We start from the raw sequence: 24,915 nt of genomic DNA on the forward strand, positions 1-24,915 counted from the left end.
CGTTCTTAAGACTCTTTGGGTAAAGAAGTTTCTCCTTAATCAGTATGATCAGTAAGTTCGCTGATGATACAAAAATTGGTAGGGTGGTAAATAGCGAGGAGGATAGCCTCAGTCTGCAGGACGATAGAGATGGGTTGGTCAGATGGGCGGAACAGTGGCAAATGGAATTTAACCCGGAAAAGTGCGAGGTGATGCACTTTGGAGGGACTAACAAGGCAAGGGAATACACAATGAATGGGAGGACCCTAGGCAAGACAGAGGGTCAGAGGGATCTTGGTGTGCAAGTTCACAGATCCCTGAAGGCGGCGGAACAGGTAGATAAGGTGGTAAAGAAGGCATATGGGATACTTGCCTTTATTAGCCGAGGCATAGAATATAAGAGCAAGGAGGTTATGATGGAGCTGTATAAAACACTGGTTAGGCCACAGCTGGAGTACTGTGTGCAGTTCTGGTCGCCACACTACAGGAAGGATGTGATCGCTTTGGAGAGGGTGCAGAGGAGATTCACCAGGATGTTACCAGGGCTGGAGCGCTTCAGCTATGATGAGAGACTGGGAAGATTGGGTTTGTTTTCCTTGGAGCAGAGGAGGCTGAGGGGGGACATGATTGAGGTGTACAAAATTATGAGGGGCACAGATAGGATGGATACTAAGGAGCTTTTTCCCTTCGTTGAGGGTTCTATAACAAGGGGGCATAGATTCAAGGTAAAAGGCGGGAGGTTTAGAGGGGATTTGAGAAAGAACTTTTTCACCCAGAGGGTGGTTGGAGTCTGGAACTCACTGCCTGAAAGGGTTGTGGAGGCAGGAACCCTCACAACATTCAAGAAGCATTTGGATGAGCACTTGAAATGCCATAGCATACAAGGCTACGGACCAAATGCTGGAATATGGGATTAGATTAAACAGGGCTTGATGGCCGGCGCGGACACGATGGGCCGAAGGGCCTCTATCCGTGCTGTATAACTCTATGACTCTATTAATTCCCTATTAGATATATTAGTAACTATTTTATATTCATGACCTCTAGTTTTGGACTCCCCCACTAGTGGAAACTTTTTCAATACGTCTACCCTACTTTAAAGACCTCTATCAGGTCACCTCTCAGCCTTTTTTCTAGAGAAAAGAGCCCCAGCCTGTTCAGCCTTTTCTGATAAAGGATATCCTCTCAGTTCTGGTATTATCCGTGTGAATCTTTTTTGCACCCTCTCCAATGCTTCTATATCCTTTCTATAATGTGGAGCCCAGAACTGCGCTCAATACTTCAAGTGTAGTCTAACCAAAGTTCTATACAATTTAATATAACTTCTTTGCTTTTCAATTCTATCCCTCTAGAAATGAACCCTTGTGCTTGATTTGCCTTTATCACGGCTTTGTTAACCTGCGTCGCTACTTTTGGTGATTTGTGTATCTGTACCCCTTGATCCCTTTGCTCCTCTATCCCTTTTAGTCTCATCATCCAAGCAGTATGTGGCCTCCTTATTCTTCCTACCAAAATGCACCACCTCACACTTAACTATATTGAAATTCGTTTATCAATGTCCTCTTCCACTCTGATGCTTTCATCCTTTGTATTAACTACACCCCCCAATTTGGCATCGTCCACAAATTTTGAAATTGTACTTCCGATTTCCGAAACCAAATCGTTAATGGTCCCAGCACCGATCCCTGCGGAACACCACTTCCCACCTTTTGCCAGTCCAACCAGCTACTCTTTTTTTTTGCTTTCTGTTTTGTAACCAACTGGCTATCCATTCTGCTACCTGTCCCGACTCCACATGCTCTGACCTTAGCCATGAGTCTATAATGCGGTACCTTATCAAAGGCCTTTTGAAAATCCAAATATATTACATCTACTGCGTTACCCTTGTCTACTCTTTGTTACTTCTTCAAAGAATTGAGTAAGGTTGGTCAAGCACAACTTTCCCTTCTGAAACCCTTTATTATATTTATTTATGAATTCTTTATTATATTTTCATTCTCTAGACGTCTTTCTATTATATCTTTGAGTAAGGATTCCATTATCTTTCCTACCACCAACGTTAAGCTAACTGGTCTATAGCTCCCTGGGCTTGTTCTATACCCTTTTAAATATAGGAATAACATTAGCTGTCCGCCAGTCCTCTGGCACTATTCCCTTTTCCAGTGAATTTTTATGTATATGCAAGACTGCTTCTGCTATCTCCTCCCAAACTTCTTTTAATATTCGCAGATGCAATCCATCCAGTTGAGGGGGCCTATACTCCCAAAGTTTGATTAGTTTATTAATTATGTCCCTCCTGTCTTAAATGTTTTAATAGCTTTTTCAATCTCTTCTTCTAATGTCCTGCCCACTTGTTAGTCTCTCTGGTAAATACTGAGACACAAGTAACTATTCAATATTTCTGCCATTTTGCTGTCGTTACCTGTGAGTTTATCTTGTGCATCCCTTAGGGGCCCTATCCCTATTCTGATTTGTGTGTCTGTAGAATACTTTATTATATAGTTTACTAATGGATATCATTCCTTTGGTTGACTTAAAGATTTATTTCTAAAGGAAACAAAGAGCTCAGAGCATCTTGTAATCGTTTTCATTTACATGTAACAGAGTGCTCTTTATATTACAGTCTGTTCAACAATTTTGTGCAGAAGAGACAGTATGGCATTCTTAAGCCAGATAGAATTTAGGCATAATTTTGAACAAGAATTTAATTACTAAATCGGTCCTTATGCCAAATGAGGTAAGTATGTTCAGTGACCAAGACCTGGAGTTCACTCAAATTCCTCAAGGTCACCATTAAAGGTAATCAGGAAAGGGATAACTCAAGAATTGTGCTTCCAAAAATTGCAGCTTCAACTAAAATGAAGAGAGCTTTCTTAGAAACAAGCACTTGTGATAGGACCACAAATCAAAAGACAAACTGCAAAATTTATAGTCACTGCCAACATAACACATGCAAGGACAACAGCTATTGAACTATATAGAGATTATCAAATTCTCATCCTTGTTTTCAAATCCCCCCCCCATGATCTCGCCCCTCTCTAACTCTGTAACCTCCTCCAGCCCTACAACCCTCCAAGATCTCTGCGCTCCTACAATTCTGGCCTCTTGCACATCACCAATTTTCATCACTCCACCATTGGCCTTCAGCTGCCTAGGCCCTAAGCTCTGGAATTCCCTCCATAAATCTCTTCGTCTCTCAACCTCTGTTCTTTTAAGATGCTCCTTAAAATGTGCCCCTTTGACCAAGCTTTTGGTCACCTGTCCCAATATCTCATGTGGCTCAGTGTCACTTTGGCATGTTTTACTATGTCAAAAGTGCTATATAAATGCAAGTTGTTGTTGAGGCAAGATTTTAATAATCAGAGAGACACATACAGAGAAGCTGCACCATACTCTGATGGTCCCCTGGGAAGCACATGTATGTTTAAGCTTCATTCATATCAATTTGAAGACGCAAACATATTTGACCATTTCGAGGATCCAAGTATAGCACCTCTTAAACAACTATAACATCACTTTCGAATTTCATCTGTTTGATGCATTTCTCTTTTAGATTAATACAATATCGATAGGGCAGAGCACCTGGTGGGAGTAGTTTATAGGCCCCCTAACAGTAGTTATACAGTTAGACAGAGTATTAAATCAAGAAATAAGAGCAGCCTGTAACTAAGGTAATACAATGATCATGGGGGACTTTAATTTTTATTGACTAGGCAAATCAAATTGGCAAAAGTAGTTTGGAAGACTAGTTCATGGAATGCATTCGAGACAATTTCCTAGAACAATATGTCGTGGAACCAACCAGGGGACAGGCCATTTTAGATCTTGTCTTGTGTAATGAGACAGCGTTAATTAGTAATCTCATAGTAAGGGATCCTCTGGGGAGGAGTGATCAAAATATAATAGAATTTCATACTGAGTTCGAGAGTGACGTACTTAAATCTGAAACTGAAGTCTTGAAACTGAAGTCTTAAACCTAAACAAAGCCAATTACATAGATATGAGGAGCGAGTTGGCTAATTAGATTAAAAGATGTATCAGTAGATAAGCAATGGCGAACATTTAAAGAAATATTTCATGATTCTCAATATACATTCCACTGAGGAATAAAAACCCCACAAGAAAAGTGATCCATCCATGGCTAACTAAAGAAGTTAAAGATAGTATTAGATTAAAAGAGGCGGCTTATAATATTGCCAAGAAAAGCAGTAAGCTTGAGGATTGGAAGAGTTTTAGAAACCAGCAAAGGATGACCAAAAAATTGATAAGAGGAAGAAAATAAAATGAGAGTAAACTAGCAAGAAATATAAAAACAGATTGTAAGAGCTTCTACAAGTATGTAGGAAGGAAGAGAGTAGCAAAAGTAAACGCGAGTCCCTTAGAGGCTGAGACAGGAGAAATTATAATAGGGATTAAGGAAATGGCAGAGACGTTAAACACATATTTTGTATCTGTCTTCACAGTAGAAGACACAAAAAAAATACCATAAATAGTGGGCAACCAAGGGTCTAATGAGAGTGAGGAACATAAAGTAATTAATATCAGTAGAGAAAAAGTACTGGAGAAATTAATAGGACTAAAAACCGACAAATCCCCTGGACCAGATGGCCTGCATCCTAGGGTTCTAATAGAGGTGGCTGCAGAAATAGTGGATGCATTGTTTGTGATCTTCCAAAATTCCCAAGATTCTAGAACGGTCCCAGTGGATTGATTGGAAGGTAGCAAATGTAACACTGCTATTTAAGAAAGAAGGGAGGGAGAAAACAGGGAACTACAAGCCAGTTAGTCTGACATCAGTAGTCGGGAAAAGGCTGGACTCTTATTAAGGACGTGGTATCGGGGCACTTAGGAAATCATAATAGGATTAGGCAGAGTTAACATGAAAGGGAAATAGTGTTTGACAAATCTACTGGAGTTTTTTGAGGATGTAACTAGCAAGGTAGATAAAGGGAAACCAGTGGATGTATATTTGGATTTTCAAAAGGCATTCAATAAGGTGCCACAAAAAAGGTTGTTACACAAGATAAGGGCTTATGGGGTTGGGCTAATATATTAGCATGGATAGAGAATTGATTAACGGACAGAAAAGAGAGTAGGAATAAACGGGTCATTCTCAAGTTGGCAGGCTGTAACTCGTGGGGTGCCACAAGGTTCTGTGCTTGGGCCTCAGCTATGTACAATTTACATTAATGACTTAGACGAAAGGACCAAGTGTAATATATCCAGGTTCAGTGACAATACAAAGCTAGGTGGGAAAGTAAGCCGTGAGGAAGACACAGAGTCTGCAAAGGGTTATAGACAGGTTAAGTGAGTGGGCAAGAAGGCGACAGATGGAGAATAATGTGGGGAAATGTGAGGTTATTCACTTTGGTAGGAAGAAAAGAAAAACAGAATATTTTTTAACTGGTGAGAAACTATTAAATGTTTGTGATCAGAGGGATTTGGGTGTCCTTGTACACAAAACAAAGTTAACATGCAGGTACAGCAAGCAATTAGGAAGGCAAATGATATGCTGGCCTATATTGCGAGGGGGTTGGAGTACAAGCGTAAAGTCGTCTTGCTGCAATTGTACAGGGTTTTGGTGAGACCACACCTGGAGTACCGTGTACAGTTTTGGTCTCCTCACCTAAGGAAGATGGTGCAACAAAGGTTCACTAGATTGATTCCTGGGATGAGAGATTGAGTAGAACGAGTCCACATTCTCTGGAGTTTGGAAGAATGAGAGCTAGTCTCATTGAAACATATAAGATTCTGAGAGGGCTTGACAGAGTAGATGTTGAAAGGCTGTTTCCCCTGGCTGGAGAGTCTAGAACTAGGGGGCATAGTCTCAGGATAAGGGGTCAGACTGAGATGAGGAGAAATTTCTTCACTCAGAGGATCGTGAATATTTGGTATTCTCTACCCCAAAGGGCTGTGAATGCTCAGTAGTTGAATATATTCAAGACTGAGATCGATAGATTTTTGGATATTAAGGGAATTAAGGGATATGGGGATCAGGCGGGAAACTGGAGTTGAGGTCGAAGATCAGCCATGATCTTATTGAATGGCAGAGCAGGCTCGAGGGGCCGTATGGCCTACTCCTCCTATTTCCTAGTTCTGCAATCATTTTGAGGTAAAGAAAGTAGATTTGTATCTTTGAGGTGAAGAGGTGATTGCCTTCATGTCACAATTGGAAGATGCAAGTCAAAACACTCAAAGCTGAGGAAAAGAAAGGAAATGTAGCCTATCGGCCACAGAGTTCGACAGATCATAACAAGGCACTTTTATCTTCAGGGTTGAGGGAAATTGGGTACAGAAAGAGAAACACCAAAGTGACCTACATGCACTGCTTTCCCATGTTTATACTGTGACTTTGTTCCCTTCTCCAAATATGCCTGGAGACCAGACCTGGACCATTAAATCATGCAGCAGGCATGCCAGGAAATTTGATGCTCTGCTCGTCCTATGCATCGCTGTGCCCACTTCATGATAATAATTTGCATCATGACACACTGAACCAGCTCAATAGAATTAGCAGGCCACAGAAGCAAGCTATTGTTCCAATGGCAATGGGTCTCCCGATCTGTCATTGAGCTTACACTTGCGAGTGCCATCGACTGCACATCGAATGTCAATGATGTAAAAGCACCTGTAAAGGCAAGTGGACGTTGTTCACTTTCAGTTACAAAGCCTGCTTGGAGGTCAGCAAAAAGGGAGGGGTGGAAGTAGTCACTGTAAACACTACAGGTACAGGATGTCTGTCTGCTGCTTTTTCAGCTCATGCGTTTCAAAAGATTTTTTTCTAGTTAGTTCTTAAAACTCGCTCTGTATAGACTAAGTAAAATCTGCTCATGACATTAATGCACGGGCTTACATTTGGCTTCACATCAATTCACAGCCCATATAATGGTTTCACAAAGTGAAATTCAGCTAATATAACTGACAGTCCTAAGGTATTTCCACCAAATAGGTAGGATTTTCTGGGAGTTCAAGATGATGCTTCTCCACAGGGAGCATCTTCCAAAAGCTTCTACTTACCGTAAGCAGGACTGTTTTTTTAAAAATCTCAATCTAAGTCAGGACTGTTTTGTCCATTCCCCTGAAAGAGAGGTAGGTAGGAAGAAGAAAATATGAGCAAAAAAAAGGCCAGGACAAAAGAAAATACAGCAAAAGAAACAAGGGAGATTGACCACCTTTACAAGGAGGTTACCAGAATTGCAACGATCAGGAAAGATTGAACAGGCTGAGTCTTCTCTTTTCCAGAGATAAGAGCCCAAGAGGAGACCTGGTAGAGGTCTTTAAAATTATGGAGGAGTTTGATAGGGTGGATGTGCAGAAATTGTTTTGTAAGCCTGGAGAGTCCAGAACAAGGGAGCATAAATATATCACCACTAACAGATCACATAAAGAATTCAGGAGGAATTTCTTTACACAGAGTGGTCAGAATGTGGAACGATACTACATGGAGTGGTTAAAACAGATAACATTGTTGCATTTAAAGGGAGATTTGAAGCATGTTTGTGGGAGAAGAGGGATATGGGGGCAGGGTGGAAAAAGGTAATTAGAGTAGGAGGAGGCTCATGTGGAGTAGAAATACCAGCAAAAAATGAATTGGGCTGAATTGCCTGTTCCTGTACTGTAGATTGTATGTAACTCTATCTACAATGCTTAAGATTTTTCTTCTTCTGATATTCATTACCGTACCCTATTTTGTAATCACCAATCCCAGGTCCACTTGACAGTTTTAAATATTTCACAGAAAATTGAAATTCCATTCTGTTATCCAGTTATGATAATCCTCAGCTGATTTTTAAAAATTCTTAAACAATTTCTAACATTTCAGATTGTAATTGTATACAATAGTTCCTTACCATAAACTCATTTCCAATGCCAACTCCTCTTTTTCATTCCCCTCCCTCTTTCCCATTCCAGACAATATCAAAACATTATCCAGATCACCTTACTTCAGCAAAAGTAAAATGATAAATTTAGCTGTACTCACCATTCTTTTATCTATTCAGCTTTATAGCAATGCTCAAGGAGTTCTGAACACAATTTAGCCAAAACAGATGACTAATTTCATTGAAAACTGGAAACTTTCACCTCTGAAAAGATATGTATTTTTACATTGGGATATCGAGTACTTCAACAAAGGGACCATGAAGGATAACCACATTTGGTTTTGTCAAACTCTGTAGGCCAACAAAGAAAAAGAGAATGCCTCCTAAACTTTGAAGAGCACAATGGTAGCATTCATGTTTTAGAAAATTGTTCCAATCTATTCAAAAAATGCCATTAGTGCAGAAACATTTTATTACAAACATTCTTGAGTGTACACTCTTAAATGCTTAAAAATTACATAACATCTGCAAATTAAGATACATTTTTAAAGACGCAAATAACTCAGTTCTGAAAGGTTTTGTAGAAACTGTACCAGTTGTCTTTCTCAAATCACCAGAATCAAAATTCAATGTATTTGAAAAGTTATGATGTACCTGTTGCATGTTTGGAGTTCCTGAGCTGGGTCTTTGATTGGAGGAGATCCCCTGAGAAGGTGGGGCTGCTGATGTTGAGGCAGTCGAAGGGTTAGTATAAAATTGTGATCTCGATGAGTGCATACTTTCCGTGTCTACACCATCAGCACCTGATCCATGGTGGCTCAATACAAGCTGTACCAAGTCCTCCTTTTCACGACAAGTGTCTATGGGTATGTTCCTTAAGCTAAGATACTGACGTAGATCTTTCACTTTTAATTTCATGAGCTCATTACGCTGGAAGGCAGTTTGTTGTAGCACTTGGCATGTGTAGCATCTTCGGAGACTCTCTTGCATCACTGAACAGAACGAACAGAAATTCTTCTTGCAATCCTTACATATGTACTGGTAAACAAAAGATAAATACTTTTAGACAGTGGGCTTCAGCAGCTGGACTCTATGTGTACTGAAGTAACTTCTAGAATTACACAAAATTACATTGAACGTACAGCACAGAAATTTTGAATCCCAGAGGTGAATGGTCAGTGTCCTAATTCCCTGCCGCCCTGTCCCGCCACAGTCTGTACTTAGCTAGAGAAGTGGGATTGTTCTTCCTAGAGCAGGGACAGTTATGGTGAGATATAATAGAAGTGTTCAAAATGATGAGGGGTTTCGATAGAGTTGATAGGAAGAAACTGTTTCCACTGGCAGGTGAGTCAGTAACCAGAGGACTCAGAATTAAGATAATTGGCAAAAGAACTAGAGGGGAAATGAAGCAAATTTTTTTACTCAGCGAGTTATGATCTGGAATGCACTGCCTAAAACGATGGTGGAAGCAGATTCAATAGTAGCTTTCAAAAGGGAATTGGATATATACTTGAAAAGGAAAAATTTGAAGGGCTATGGGACTTATTGAATAGCTCTTTCATAGAGCGGCACAGGCACGATGGGCCAAATGGCCTCCTTCTGTGCTGTATGATTCTATAAATCTCCCCTGAACATTCTCTGCTCTAAGGAGAACAATACCAGCTTCTGTAATATCTCTCCATAATATTGACCTACTATCTTTTCCCTTTTTAAATGCTGATGGACCAACTGTGCATTTCCAGCATTTTTATGTTTATAAGATCATCCATACAGCATACTTCCATCCACTCACTAGTCAGTATTTAACATTTGCAGTATTTGCTAGCTCTACTTCTCTATCACCAACCTCAACTCCACAAGATGTTGCTTGTCCTACATCCAGTCAAGGATGAGCCATGAGCTTCCTCCAATTTAACATTGGCAAAACTGATGGCATTTTGTTCAGCTTCTGCTAGAAACTCTGCACTCTTGCCCCAATTCCATCGCCCTCCCTAGTTGCTTGCTCAGGTTAAATGTGACTCTGAGCTGAACTTCAAAACTCCACATCCTATCTATCACCAAAGCTGCCTGCCTTCACCTCCATAATAATCACCCATTCCATCCTTACCCCATCCTCACTACCATTGAAACTGTTATACATGCTTTCGTTACCTCCAGACTTGACTTCCAACAATCTCCTCGCTGGCCTACAACCAGTCTCAAACGCGCCTCCCCTGAATTCTTTTCTGTGAAGCACTTCGGCACGTTCTGAGACTCAATAGAAGTGCAAGCTTTTGTTATCGTCATAATTTCCATAAAATTCAAACTGCTTAAATCTGGCAAAGTATTAATGCAGCCTGTCACAAAAAACTTTAATGCTAATGCTGAACAGATTTTATTGCACTGGTATTCAGGACAGGAAAAATTTAAGTACTGAATCATTTTATATGCAGTAGACAAAGTGCACAGCATTACCTACTGCATACAACTCACACAAAACCTGCAGTTAATCCAGCTTTTTACTCGAACACTAACCTTTCTCCATCTTCTCCCCTCCTTTAATGCAGGGATACTAAATTAGATGTATAGCAAATACAATTAAAAAATATTACCCAACTCACCTTCTTCCTAAAGAGAGAAAAGGCCTGACCACAGCCTTTACAGACTAAATTTGGTACTTCAGGTGTTGGGGAGGGATATGAAGAATACCCTGTGCTGTGGGCAAATCTGAATGGCCCTGTACCTCCACTGAACCCAGGTTGCTGGCCACGCACTGCTCCTGTACCCATTACTTCATTCAGCAGGCCACAACATGAAGCCCACATCGATGAGGCCCCAGCCTACAAAACAGACACAAATTCATGCAATTTACTGAAGTACATAGCTTGCCTACGAGCAAGGCTCATAGAGTATTGGTCAACAAACTGCACAATTTCTCAAAAAACCCAAAATTCGAAGTAATGGTTTAATTCATTTACATCATTACAGCAACAAACAAAAGCATCAGAGATAAGAGACACAAAAAGTGAAGCTACATTTTACAGCACGAATTCAACACAGTATTTTCCAATTAACATGGTATTATCCTACTCACAGAAGTCAATATTTTCAGTCTATACACTGCAGTTCAGACTTGAAATAAAAGGAAGGCACAGAAAGGGTTGATACATAATGTGAGCAACGTGTTCAAATAGATTACTGAAACTGGAGACCTTGAAGAATAGATAAAAAAGAGAAGCTAACTGATCATGCTCTCTTGGTAATTTGTTACCCATTAAAGGCAATCTCTGGTGAAATAATTTTTTTTAAAATGACCCACATTTTGAGCATAAGAAAATAAAAATACACAGCAATAGCTCTATTCCATTTCAATGAGCACACAGGTCAAAGCGGATCACTACGGAGTGGGTTCTGGGGAAGTTCACAATCTGGACAATAGTGCACACAGGCAAGTGAGATAAAGACACGATCCTGGTTGAGGAACCAGCAGTAGGCTGGAATGGGATTTCAAAGTAGAATTTTTCACTTAACTTCAATGGAATAAACAAAATATTGAGTCATTGAGACTTTACTACATTCCCAAATTTTGAAATGTTGCAAAGAATGTTGCAGTTTATTAATTATTGTATCTCTTAGCCAATGAATTACAATTTTAACTGAAAATTTGTAAAATGGCCCAGAATCTTGTATCCCTCTCTACAATCATATATTCCAGAAGTTCCTAAACTGGAGGGCACATACCGCCCCGCCGCCCCCACCCCGGGGAGGGGATGAGGAGGACAGGTTGGCCAAGATGCAACCTCACCAGAAGATGTGCATCAAAAGTCTGAATTCCTTTAAATTTTAAAGAAACTAACTAAATTTTAAATTCAATTCTAATTTTAAGATTAAAGTGTTCCGAACACCCCAGCGCCTCTAGCTCCCACATGCTATATAACTGAAATGACTGACATTTTGGTGTTCGATAACTGTGAAGGAATGTAACCTTTTCTGAAACGAAGTTGGGGATGTTAATCCCGTGGAAGGAACAAGTAGAGCCAGGCAAAAGAAAAATCGGATCCTTCCTACTTAAACTTCGGATTGACATGTACGGTTCTAACGAAAATTGTTGATCGCAATGGGTTGTTTGTGCTGACGTTCTTACTCAGGATAGCAAGAAATCAAGCAAACTAAAATTCCACTGAGAGACCAAACATCCTGTCCTCAATGATGAACTACGAGATTTTTTTAAATGGAAGTTCTTTCAATTGAAAGGTCAGTTGAAGATAATCGAAGAAGTTTGATGGCTGTCTTGAGGTAAAGTTTTGGCAAGAATCTGAAAACTCGGAGGAGTACCGTATGTTTATGATCGACTTTGAATCACCACTTCATTTCTTGACCAGTGCTTCCAGGTTTTACTGGGCTATCTGGCTGACATATTTGACAGGCTCAATGAACTTAGCCTTTCTTTACAAAGTAAGAACTGTAACATTTTCATCATCCATGAAAAACTACAGCTTTGCCAAAAATATTTTAGTATGGAGTAGCTATTTGTTGCAAGACAACGTAACTACGTTCCCGACATCATCTTGTTATTATGGACTGTGAAATATCGGTCCTCGAAGTTGAAGATGTAATTCTGGAACATTTGTCTCAGCTTTGCACAAAATTGAGCGAGTATTTTCCTGGAACGAGAGGCAAATGGATTGCAGGATTTCGCCTGGGTTCAAAATCCGTTTTCAGAGGACTTTGTAGCAAAGCCCAATATTGCCGTAAGTCTAAAAGTGAATTTGATCGATGGTGCTGCTGACACCTTTTTGAGAGACAATTTTAAAGTCAGGCCTCTTGATTAGTTGTGGTTCTCAATTCAAAAAGGTTTCCCTGAGTTGTTCCAAAGAGTCGTTGAAATGGCTTGTTCACTTTGTCTCAATATATCTGTATGAAGTGGGATTTTCTTCACTTATTTACATCAAAAACAAGTGTGGGTGCAGCTTGAATATAGAGACTGATTTGCAGGTGAAACTGTCCAAAAATCAATTTGAGATTCCACAAATTGTACGCTAGCAAACAGGCTCATTCTACACACTGAGATATGGGTGAATCATTAAGTTTTTTTTATGTTCAAGTTTATTCAGTTGTATAGTGTTGGTACTGTGCTATTTATGTTGCTTTCTGTCGTAAGCAATATGTCATTGCTTAAGATAGACTTATTGCTAAGCCCTAAAGCTCTAGAATTCCCTCCCTAAACCTCTCAGCCTCTCTCTCCTCCTAGTGTCAGCTGTGCCTCAGTTGGTAGCATTCTTGCCTCTGAGTCAAAAGGTCATGGGTTCAAGCCCCACTCCAGAGACTTGAGCACATCACCTAAGCTGACACTCCAGTACAGTACTGAGGGTGTGCTGCACAGTCGGAGGTGCCGTCTTTCGGATGAAACGTTAAACCAAGAACCCGTCTGCCCTCTCAGGCGGATGTAAAAGATCCCACGGCACTATTTTGAAGAAGAGCAGAGGAGTTCTTCCCCGTGTCCTGACCAATATTTATCCTTCAACCAACACCTAAAAACAGATTATCTGGTCATTATCACATTACTTTTTGCGAGGCCTTGCTGTATACAAATTGACTGCCGTGTTTCCTACATTACAACTGTGATTACACTTCAAAAAGTACTTAATTGGCTGTAAAGTGCTCATGAGGTTATGAAACGTGGTATATAAATGCAAGTTTTTCTTTTCCTTTCTCCTTAAAGCCTACCTCTTTGAACAAGCTTTTGGTCACCTGTCCTCATGTGTCTTCCTTTGGCTCGATATCAATTTATGTCTGATTATGCTCCTGTGAAGTACCTTGGGATGTTTTACTACGTTAAAGGCGCTATATAAATGCAAGTTGTTGTTGCTATGTTAGCCAAGAAAATAAACTCCTCCTGTTTCATGCAAAAATACAGGAAGTGAAATTGATCTTCGCCAGTCACGCGAAATGGGATCATAACAAATCAGCAGCCCGTTTCTGCTGCTGGTGAAGACTAATTTTGCCTTGCTCTGTTTCTTAAAAAGGGGGAGGCAAGCATAGGGTGTGAATCTCCAAAGGGAGGGGGGGGGGGTCATCAAAAAAAAAGTTTGGTACCTCCAATATAAGCTAAATAATGTACACAGATTGTATTAGATCTGTTATATTCATACACTGCTTCTATTTAAAACGTTAAAGGAAAAATTGCAACTGTTTTCGATTAGTTATAAGATTTATACAATAACAATGTTGTCACTAGGATTTCAATGAAGCATAATAGTAGACAAGCAAAATGTTAATAATCACCTTATAGCTGTATTTTACTAAGATTTCAAATGTGTTACAGTGGGCTTGAAAAATGTTTACATTGCATCCACTTGAACAATGGGGGAAAACACCAACATTGGTCTATTTTGAATGCTATAAGCAGTCAAATAACAACTGTTGTCAGTAAATCTTGTCCACAAAAACATAAATGCTGGTAATTATTGATCACCACAGGCATTCTGAAATCAGGCATCAACACCCCTCACTCTCCTCTTTCCCCTTCCCCCTCTATTCCCAATCCCCCAAATCCTTATTCTGGCATCAAACACAGCAAAAACTAGCCTGGGGCTTGTCAGTAAGAATGAACGGCGAAGCCAGGAAGCCTTGACAAAATGCCCAGGATTGCGGCTGGAAAGCTTTTAAATTTGTACAATTCCCTTGCGACACTCACGGCCTCTGTGTAGAAAGCAGAGAGAGAAAAAAAAAACAGGCCTAACAGCCCGTAAAGACACCCATCCCTCCCTTTGCTGCTATCTCGGGTAATAACATAATAAATAATACGCCTCACTTTCACACTTGTACTGCAATCCAAATTTCAGAATTAAAAGTAGAACCATCATCAATAAACGCCCAGTCGCATTTTCTACGCCTATTCCAACAATAAAAGGATGATGGATTTCCCCAAACAAGGAAGAGCTGCTTCAAAATCGCATCAAGTCTTTCGTGCCGTGTTTCCAACTGTTATTAACTGCGCACAGTTGTCCGGGACAGTGATTAGTGTCCCGATCGGGGGGGTGGGGGGTGGATAGCTACATTATTACAGGAACCGTCAGCCTCCACAGCAGCACGACGGATCTCAAAACGTCAACGAAACAAGTACCTTCATGACAGTTCTTCTGACTCCACGGTCCCGAAACTACAGCAACATGTTAGGCCTACGAGTGAGGGTGAGGGCCTCGAGCACAGAGTCCGTTAAACAGTCACCCGCTCTCGCGCTGCAGCGTCGGCTCAGACGCACCAGAACCCGCCCCGCCCCCAACCTCGATTGACATTCGTATCAGCCAACCAGCAGCAAGAGACGCAGCGCATAGGAAGTGGCGAATGGTCGAATTAGGGCAGGGTGGCAGTTTTTTTCTATGCAGACTGTCGACGCGAAAAGGTGTATCTCAGTGCAGAATGATTTGGAGATTACAACACGGAAACAGGTCATTGGGTCCAACCGGGTCGTGTTGGAGTTTATCTTCCACGCGAGCAGTAGTTCTAATCCAATGTGCCCACCTTGCTCCTACATCCCTTTGGTCCCTTTTCCTTCAACCGCCTATTCTTAAACGTTGACATGGTCTCTGCATCAATCATCAATTCCGGTAGTGCATTCCATAGCCTCACAAACTAGGTCGTCTTATTCAATAAAATATTTAACATATTTTCCAGCTTATTAAATGATGTGGTGTACAATATCTATGCTCTGGAGCAAATATAAAAATGGTCAAAGGCCAAAAATTAATTAGAAAAACATATTTCATCACAACCTATTCTATAACCTACGCCTAAACACGAAATGCTGGAACTGACACCCAGATAAGAGATCCAAAGTGATAATTTTACTCAGATTCCACAATACATGTAGTGAGTGTGAAAGTATAGTTTTACTCTGAAATTAGATTCAGGAGACTGCCAGAGTGAAAACAGTAATACAATTCTATCCTTGCGGCTGTAAAAGCACATTAGATGTTTACTTATTGTGCATCCCTAACAAACATTAGAGGAAATTGAGTTTCATGGCGGATCAATTTCTATAAGAAACATATGCAGCTAACTGCTATCAAGTTGGAGATCTCCCCATCTTACAAAAATAAAGCATTGTGCCTATCTCCTATGACTTGATGACATTATTACTTTACTTGATTTATTCATTATCTTAGAAGTGAGTACTACAATTTCTCTAATCAAAAGTCATTCTAATATCCAGCACTAGAAAATCTCTTTAGTAGCTTGCGTCATCAAAATTAAATGTTTCTTTCAGTTCATTAGCTGAACATGAAACTGAATAAAAACTAGATAAAAATGTGAACTTTGCTGTATTATTTCTTTGTTATGGATTATTTCTGAAGCATTTTGTGGACTATGTGCATAATATGTTACATGCATATATCGAATAACAGAAGCCTTCTAAACTAGCTTCACTAAGCTTTTATTGCCATGATTTTTTAATCTTGACAACATTGAAAATTACAGTAAAGATGTAAATTGACTATTTTCTATACTCAACAATGTAACCACCATACAGTATCTTCACAACAAACTTATGAACAGTCATATGAGTGCATCAAAGACCAGTGATCGTGGAGCATGCATCAGCAGTCAAATACAAAAAGGAGCAAACTACAATGTTACCTTTTGAACATGTACATCCGCCAGTGTTGAAGTAAAACATGCAATAGGACTTGATGGCTTATGGAAAAGGTGGAACCTTTGTCAACTTATATGGCTTTGGTTGAGGCCTTGTGCATTCCTTGTCACTCAGTAAAGCACAAGTTCCAGTTCTGTAGCATACTTGTGTGTTAATTTTTACCTAACATACATATTTGCAACCAGGCATCCAAAATTTCAAGTAGATACAGCACTAAATTGAAATAGGTTCAGCCAAACTTTAGCTCCTTTTTCAAAACAAATCGACTGTGATGCAAAAATAAATTGTTAAATGCCAGAATCCAGTAGTACCTACTTGCATCCAATGCAACTCTGTTCATTGTTTTGAGTTTTTTTCTGAACCATATGTAAACAAAGATACTGATGAACAATTAAATGGATAAAGGTTCACGAATGTCCTTTAGGGAAGGAAACCTGCCGTCCTTACCCGGTCTGGCCTATATGTGACTCCAGACCCACAGCAATGTGGTTGATTCTTAATTGCCCTCTGAAATGGCCTAGCAAGCCATTCAGTTGTAAAATGTCACTAAAAAAAGTCACAATAAGAATAAAGCCGGATGGACAACCCGGCATCGGACCACTAGGCACCGGACACGACAAAGGCAAACCAAGCCCAGTCGACCCTGCAAAGTCCTCCTCACTAACATCTGGGGACTTGTACCAAAATTGGGAGAGCTGTCCCACAGACTAGTCAAGCAACAGCCTGACATAGCCATACTCACAGAATCATACCTTTCAGCCAATGTCCCAGGATCTTCCATCACCATCCCTGGGTATGTCCTGTCCCACCAGCAGGACAGACCGACCAGAGGTGGCGGTACAGTGATATACAGTCAAGAGGGAGTGGCCCTGGGAGTCCTCAACATTGACTCTGGACCCCATGAAATCTCATGGCATCAGGTCAAACATGGGCAAGAAAACCTCCTGCTGATTACCACCTACCGCCCTCCCTCGGCTGATGAACTAGTCCTCCTCCATGTAGAACACCACTTGGAGAAAGAACTGAGGGTAGCAAGGGCACAGAATGTACTCTGGGTGGGGGACTTCAATGTCCATCACCAAGAATGGCTCGGTAGCACCAATACTGACTGAGCTGGCCAAGTCCTGAAGGGCATAGCTGCCAGACTGGGCCTGTGGCAGGTGGTGAGCAAACCAACACGAGGGAAAAACTTACTTGACCTCGTCCTCACCAATCTACCTGTCGCAAATGCATCTGTCCATGACAGTATTGGTAGGAGTGACCACCGCACAGTCCTTGTGGAGACGAAGTCCCATCTTCGCACTGAGGATACCATCCAACGCGTTGTGTGGCACTACCACCATGCTAAATGGGATAGATTCAGAACAGATCTAGCAGCTCAAAACTATGGGCCATCAGCAGCAGCAGAATTGTATTCCAGCACATGTAACCTCATGGCCCGGCATATTCCTCACTCTACCATTACCAACAAGCCAGGGGTTCAACCCTGGTTCAATGAGAAGTGTAGAAGAGCATGCCAGGAGCAGCACCAGGCGTACCTAAAAATGAGGTGCCAACCTGGTGAAGCTACAACTCAGGACTACATGCATGCTAAATAGCGGAAGCAACATGCTATAGACAGAGCTAAGCGATTCCACAACCAACGGATCAGATCAAAGCTCTGCAGTCCTGCCACATCCAGTCGTGAATGGTGGTGGACAATTAAACAACTAACGGGAGGAGGAGGCTCTGTAAACATCCCCATCCTCAATGAAGGCAGAGTCCAGCACGTGAGTGCAAAAGACAAGGCTGAAGCGTTTGCAACCATCTTCAGCCAGAAGTGCCGAGTGGATGATCCATCTCGGCCTCCTCCCGATATCCCCACCATCACAGAAGCCAGCCTTCAGCCAATTCGATTCACTCCACATGATATCAAGAAACGGCTAAATGCACTGGATACAGCAAAGGCTATGGGCCCCGACAACATCCCGGCTGTAGTGCTGAAGACCTGTGCTCCAGAACTAGCTGCGCCTCCAGCCAAACTGTTCCAGTACAGCTACAACACTGCCATTTACCCAACAATGTGGAAAATTGCCCAGGTATGTCCTGTCCACATAAAAGCAGGACAAATCCAATCCGGCCAATTACCGCCCCATCCAGTCTACTCTCAATCATCAGCAAAGTGATGGAAGGTGTCGTCGACAGTGTTATCAAGTGGCACTTACTCACCAATAACCTGCCTACCAATGCTCAGTTTGGGTTCCACCAGGACCACTCGGCTCCAGACCTCATTACAGCCTTGGTCCAAACATGAACAAAAGAGCTGAATTCCAGAGGTGAGGAGACAGTGACTGTCCTTGACATCAAGGCAGCATTTGACCGAGTGTGGCACCAAGGAGCCCTAGTAAAATTGAAGTCAATGGGAATCAGGGTGAAAACTCTCCAGTGGCTGGAGTCATACCTAGCACAAAGAAAGATGGTAGTGGTTGTTGGAGGCCAATCACCTCAGCCCCAGAACATTGCTGCAGGAGTTCCTCAGGGCAGTGTCGTAGGCCCAACCATCTTCAGCTGCTTCATCAATGACCTTCCCTCCATCATAAGGTCAGAAATGGGGATGTTCGCTGATGATTGCACAGTGTTCAGATCCATTCGCAACCCCTCAAATAATGAAGCAGTCCGAGCCCGCATTCAGCAAGACCTGGACAACATCCAGGCTTGGGCTGATAAGTGGCAAGTAACATTTGCGCCAGACAAGTGCCAGGCAATGACCATCTCCAACAAGAGAGAGTCTAACCACCTCCCCTTGACGTTCAATGGCATTACCATTGCCGAATTCCCCACCATCAACATCCTGGGGGTCACCATTGACCAGAAACTTAACTGGACCAGCCATATAAATACTGTGGCTACAAGAGCAGGTCAGAGGCTGGGTATTCTGCATCGAGTGACTCACCTCCTGACTCCCTAAAGCCTTTCCACCATCTACAAGGCACAAGTCAGGAGTGTGATGGAATACTCTCCACTTGCCTGGATGAATGCAGCTCCAACAACACTCAAGAAGCTCGACACCATCCAGGATAAAGCAACCCGTTTGATTGGCACCCCATCCATCACCCTAAACATTCACTCCCTTCACCACCGGCACACAGTGGCTGCAGTGTGTGTACCATCCACAGGATGCAATGCAGCAACTCGCCAAGGCTTCTTCGACAGCACCTCCCAAACCCTCGACCTCTACCACCTAGAAGGACATGAGCAGCAGGCACATGGGAACAACACCACCTGCACGTTCCCCTCCAAGTCACACACCATCCCAACTTGGAAATATATCGCCGTTCCTTCATCGTCACTGGGTCAAAATCCTGGAACTCCCTTCCTAACAGCACTGTGGGAGAACCTTCACCACACGGACTGCAGCAGTTCAAGAAGGCAGCTCAGCACCACCTTCTCAAGGGCAATTGGGGATAGGCAATAAATGCCAGCCTCACCAGTGACGCCCACATCCCATGAACGATTAAAAAACCGGAACATTTAATCACAATAAAGTAAACAATTTAGTTATGGAGGTGCTCTTGCTATGATCGGATAAGTAAGAATAGAGCCAAGTGAGGGCAGTCGCACTTGGCTGGACTACAGAAGAAAGGCGTGGGAGGAGGATAGTGTTGTTGACCATGCATAGATGATGAGGAGGAATGATACACCACGGCTACAGTCAGAAAGGATGTAATTTGTGACTTTGATTAGGGCTGTTTCAGTGCTGTGGTAGAGGTGGAAACTGGATTGGAGAGATTCAAATATGGAGTTGTGGGAAAGACTCACAGACTTGGGAGTTGATAACACGTTCAAAGACTTTGGAGAGGAAAGGAAGTTTGGAGTTGGGTGTTGATTAGCAAACACAGAGGGGCTGAGGGGGAATTGAGAAAGGGGGTGATGATGCAGTTTTGAAAAGGAGGGATCAGTACCTGAGCACAGGGAACCATTTACAGCTAATATGGGGGCCAGGAAAGTAAGTTGGGTCGTCAGCAGTTTAGTGGGAATGACATCTGATCTGACTCTGAACATGGTACACTATCGCTCTTTGTTTTTCACGACCTCTCTGCAGCCTTTGACACAGTCAAGCACACCATCCTCCTCCAACAACTCTCATCCATTGTCCAGCCGAGTTGGACTGCATTCACTTGGTTCCACTCTTATCTATCCAATCATAGACAGAGCATCTCCAGAAATGGCTTCTCTTCCCACTCCCATTGTTACCTCTGGAGTCTCCCAAGGATCTATCCCTGGCCCTTTCCTTCTCATTTACATGCTGCCCCTCGGTGACATCATCTGAAGAACCTTTCCACTTCTCTCTCCTTTAAGACCTTTGTTAAAACCTACCTCTTTGACCAAGCTTTTGGTCGCTCTCCTAATGTTTCCTTCATTGGCTTAGTGTCAATATTTGTCTGATTGCGCTGTTCTGAAACACCATGGGACATTTTCCTATATTAATAGCGCTGTATAAATACAAGTTGTTGTTGAAGGGGGATGAGGGAGCAGGAGGTGGGTCTCATGGACAGGATAAGCTCAGAGAGGACTTGAGGAGAGATGAGAGAGAAATGGGGGGAGGGGTGTTGGGGGGGAGGTTTGCCTTGGTGGGCAAGAGGAAAGGGAGAAGCAGCAGAGGTAGCTGAACAGATGGTCACAATCTCAATGACAAAGAAGCCTATGAGCTCTTCACACATGTTGTCACATGTGAGGGGAAGAGGGGCTTCAGGAGACAGTTGGTAGTAGAGAAAGGAAACTGGGGATTTCTTTGCTGTCCAGGGTGATTCTGGAGTAGTGGATGGTTTGGCAGAGGAGAGTGAGGCCCGATAAAGCTTGATGTGGTCCAGCCAGATATGAAGATGGGTGGCTAAACCAGCTGGGCACCAGTTATGCTCAAGTTTCTATCCCTTGGACTTGGGGAAGCAAAGATGGGGGCCATACTGGGGGGATGACTGGGATGGGAGAGAGTAAAGGTTTTGCTGGGGACAAGGGCATTAGTGGATGTGAGGCAGTGCTTGAGCAAATTCTAGCATCTGTTTCAAAAGTAAGAAAATGTGGGGAAACTGGATCACATGGTGGGTTACACCTTTCATCTATGAAACTAAAATCTCCTGTGTGATGGATCTAAAGGTCCTTTGTGAAATAAGTTTGGGCAGTCTCAATCCAGTTCCTAGTGCGTGTAGGCTTACAACAAAAACTATCTTGAGATTGGTAGCCATGATGTGGAGATGCCGGTGATGGACTGGGGTTAACAATTGTAAACAATTTTACAACACCAAGTTATAGTCCAACGATTTTATTTGAAATTTACAAGCTTTCGGAGGCTTCCTCCTTCCTCAGGTAAATGTCAGGAACTCCTCGAAGCCGACGCATTTATAAATCACAGAACAATACATGGTGATTACAGATAGTCTTTGCAACTGCCCGTTGCCAAGGCAATCACCATGTTCAGACAGAGAGGTGTTACCTACAGAGCCCCCGAATATAGTCAACAAAAAAAAACAAACAAACAGAAAAAAAAACAGAGAGAGGGAGGCAGAAACATCCGGAAGGCAGAGAAAGCCAGCCAATGACCCATTATATTAAAAACAGATAGCTTTTGTTCGCTGGTGGGCTTACGTGTAGCATGACATGAACCCAAGATCCCGGTTGAGGCTGTCCTCATGGGTGCGGAACTTGGCTATCAATTTCTGCTCGACGATTTTGCGTTGTCGTGTGTCTCGAAGGCCGCCTTGGAGTACGCTTACCCGAAGGTCGGTGGCTGAATGTCCCTGACTGCTGAAGTGTTCCCCGACTGGGAGGGAACCCTCCTGTCTGGCGATTGTTGCGCGGTGTCCGTTCATCCGTTGTCGCAGCGTCTGCATGGTCTCGCCAATGTACCATGCTCTGGGGCATCCTTTCCTGCAACGTATGAGGTAGACAACGTTGGCCGAGTCACAGGAGTATGAACCATGCACCTGGTGGGTGGTGTCCTCTCGTGTGATGGTGGTATCTGTGTCGATGATCTGGCATGTCTTGCAGAGGTTACCGTGGCAGGGTTGTGTGGCGTCGTGGACGCTGTTCTCCTGAAAGCTGGGTAATTTGCTGCGAACGATGGTCTGTTTGAGGTTGGGTGGCTGTTTAAAGGCGAGTAGTGGAGGTGTGGGGATGGCCATAGCGAGGTGTTTGTCGTCATTGATGACATGTTGAAGGCTGCGGAGAACATGGCGTAGTTTCTCCGCTCCGGGGAAGTACTGGACGACGAAGAGTACTCTGTTGGTTGCGTCCCGTGTTAGTCTTCTGAGGAGGTCTATGCGATTTTTCGCTGTGGCCCGTCGGAACTGTCGATCGATGAGTCGAGCGTCATATCCCATTCTTACTAGGGCGTCTTTCAGCGTCTGTAGGAGTCCATTGCATTCCTCCTCGTCTGAGCAGACCCTGTGTATTCGCAGGGCTTGTCCATAGGGGATGGCCTCTTTGACGTGGTTAGGGTGGAAGCTGGAAAAGTGGAGCATCGTGAGGTTGTCCGTGGGCTTGCGGTCGAGTGAGGTGCTGAGGTGCCTGTCTTTGATGGAGATTCGTGTGTCCAAGAAAGAAACTGATTCTGAGGAGTAGTCCATGGTGAGCTTGATGGTGGGATGGAACTTGTTGATGTTATCGTGTAGTCTCTTTAGTGATTCTTCGCCGTGGGTCCATAGAAAGAAAATGTCGTCGATGTATCTGGTGTATAGCGTTGGTTGGAGGTCCTGTGCAGTGAAGAAGTCCTGCTCGAAAATGTTGGCGTATTGGGGTGCGAATTTGGTCCTCATGGCTGTTCCGTGTGTTTGGGTAAAGAACTGGTTATCGAAGGTGAAGACATTGTGATCCAGGATGAAGCGGATGAGTTGTAGGGCCACAGCGAAAAATCGCATAGACCTCCTCAGAAGACTAACATGGGACGCAACCAAAAGAGTACCCTTCGTTGTCCAGTACTTCCCCGGAGCGGAGAAACTACGCCATGTTCTCCGCAGCCTTCAACATGTCATCAATGACGATGAACACCTCGCTATGGCCATCCCCACACCTCCACTACACGCCTTTAAACAGCCACCCAACCTCAAACAGACCATCGTTCACAGCAAATTACCCAGCTTTCAGGAGAACAGCGTCCACGACACCACACAACCCTGCCACGGTAACCTCTGCAAGACATGCCAGATCATCGACACAGATACCACCATCACACGAGAGGACACCACCCACCAGGTGCATGGTTCATACTCCTGTGACTCGGCCAAAGTTGTCTACCTCATACGTTGCAGGAAAGGATGCCCCAGAGCATGGTACATTGGCGAGACCATGCAGATGCTGCGACAACGGATGAACGGACACTAGTTGCAAAGACTATCTGTAATCACCATGTATTGTTCTGTGATTTATAAATGCGTAGGCTTCGAGGAGTTCCTGACATTTACCTGAGGAAGGAGGAAGCCTCCGAAAGCTTGTAAATTTCAAATAAAATCGTTGGACTATAACTTGGTGTTGTAAAATTGTTTACAATTATCTTGAGATTGGCATCAATGGCTGATTTGGCAAGTGGAAAAAATGTCACACTGTTGCTTTTCTGAGGTTGAGGCTAAAGTTCCCTCTACTTTGCCCCAACAATGTGCATCAGCCCTAATCTCAGAATGTTTCATTCCTCAGCATATTTTTTTTAAATGGAAAATTATCCAAAATCTTGGATGGGATGAAATTCCTTCAAAATCGGATTTTCTGTTTTGCACTCTCAGTGACTATTTTTTTTTATCAACCAGAGGAATTTTACCTCTTTGATATGCGATTGTGAACTAAATGGGATCTTAACTGTGGATTTTCAAATAATTGGCAGTTCAAGTCTTACTTGTAATCTAATAAATCATTCCCAAATGTTGTATTTGCATGTAATTTAGGCAATCTAAATTGTGGTGTATGCAAATATGTTTAATATATTTACTAATGACAGGTAAATCAGAACCATATTAGCAACTTAAAATTGATCACTCCTTTTGAAAAAAAAGTGAGACAAAAATTGCCGGTTGAATAAAATCTAGAACAGTGCAAATGTTATCGTCAGTAAACCTTGGATATGGTCTTGTAGCTGTTCTGTCTTTTGTCTAAACTCGATGGAAGTCAGAAAGTAGAAAATATTCTATTTTCAAACACTGATCATCATAAATTTGAGTAAAACAAAAGCACCCCTAAAAGTCAGTCAACTCATGATGGCTGGAGGAAAGATTGAAAAAGAAACTTTTTCTGGACATTTTTCCCATAAGGTCGCACTGATTTTTCTTTTAAAAATATATAACGTCTCTCGTTTTGAAAGTAAACCGGTCCCTATATTTTTTAATGGGTTAGTAATCTGCCTCACTCTTCCTTGATCAGTCTCACTCCTGAGTTTGGCCATTTCAGACCCAACAATCCTAGAAACAGCTAAACGAATGCATCGAGCGACCGCCTCGATCATGCATCGATTGGTGAGCC

The 24,915-nt window shown here is 42.5% G+C and overlaps 1 protein-coding gene across 2 annotated transcripts in view; it reads right to left on the reverse strand.

The window, feature by feature from the left end:
* Nucleotides 1-15,067, reverse strand: part of LOC137342127 (E3 ubiquitin-protein ligase RNF34-like) — a 32,626-nt gene extending 17,559 nt beyond the window's left edge. The window contains exons 1-3 of one of the 2 annotated variants that reach the window (XM_068005811.1): nt 14,905-15,067; nt 10,400-10,618; nt 8,454-8,837 (exon numbers count right to left, since the gene is read on the reverse strand). In XM_068005811.1, the coding sequence (XP_067861912.1) occupies nt 8,454-8,837; nt 10,400-10,618; nt 14,905-14,910 (609 nt within the window). In that variant the 5' untranslated portion in view covers nt 14,911-15,067. The remainder of the gene's footprint in view (nt 1-8,453; nt 8,838-10,399; nt 10,619-14,904) is intronic. The other variant, XM_068005812.1, reaches the window with a different exon arrangement.
* Nucleotides 15,068-24,915: the final 9,848 nt, after the last annotated feature.

Source organism: Heptranchias perlo, chromosome 25 (assembly GCF_035084215.1).
Source record: "Heptranchias perlo isolate sHepPer1 chromosome 25, sHepPer1.hap1, whole genome shotgun sequence".
NCBI classification, from domain to species: Eukaryota; Metazoa; Chordata; class Chondrichthyes; order Hexanchiformes; family Hexanchidae; genus Heptranchias; species Heptranchias perlo.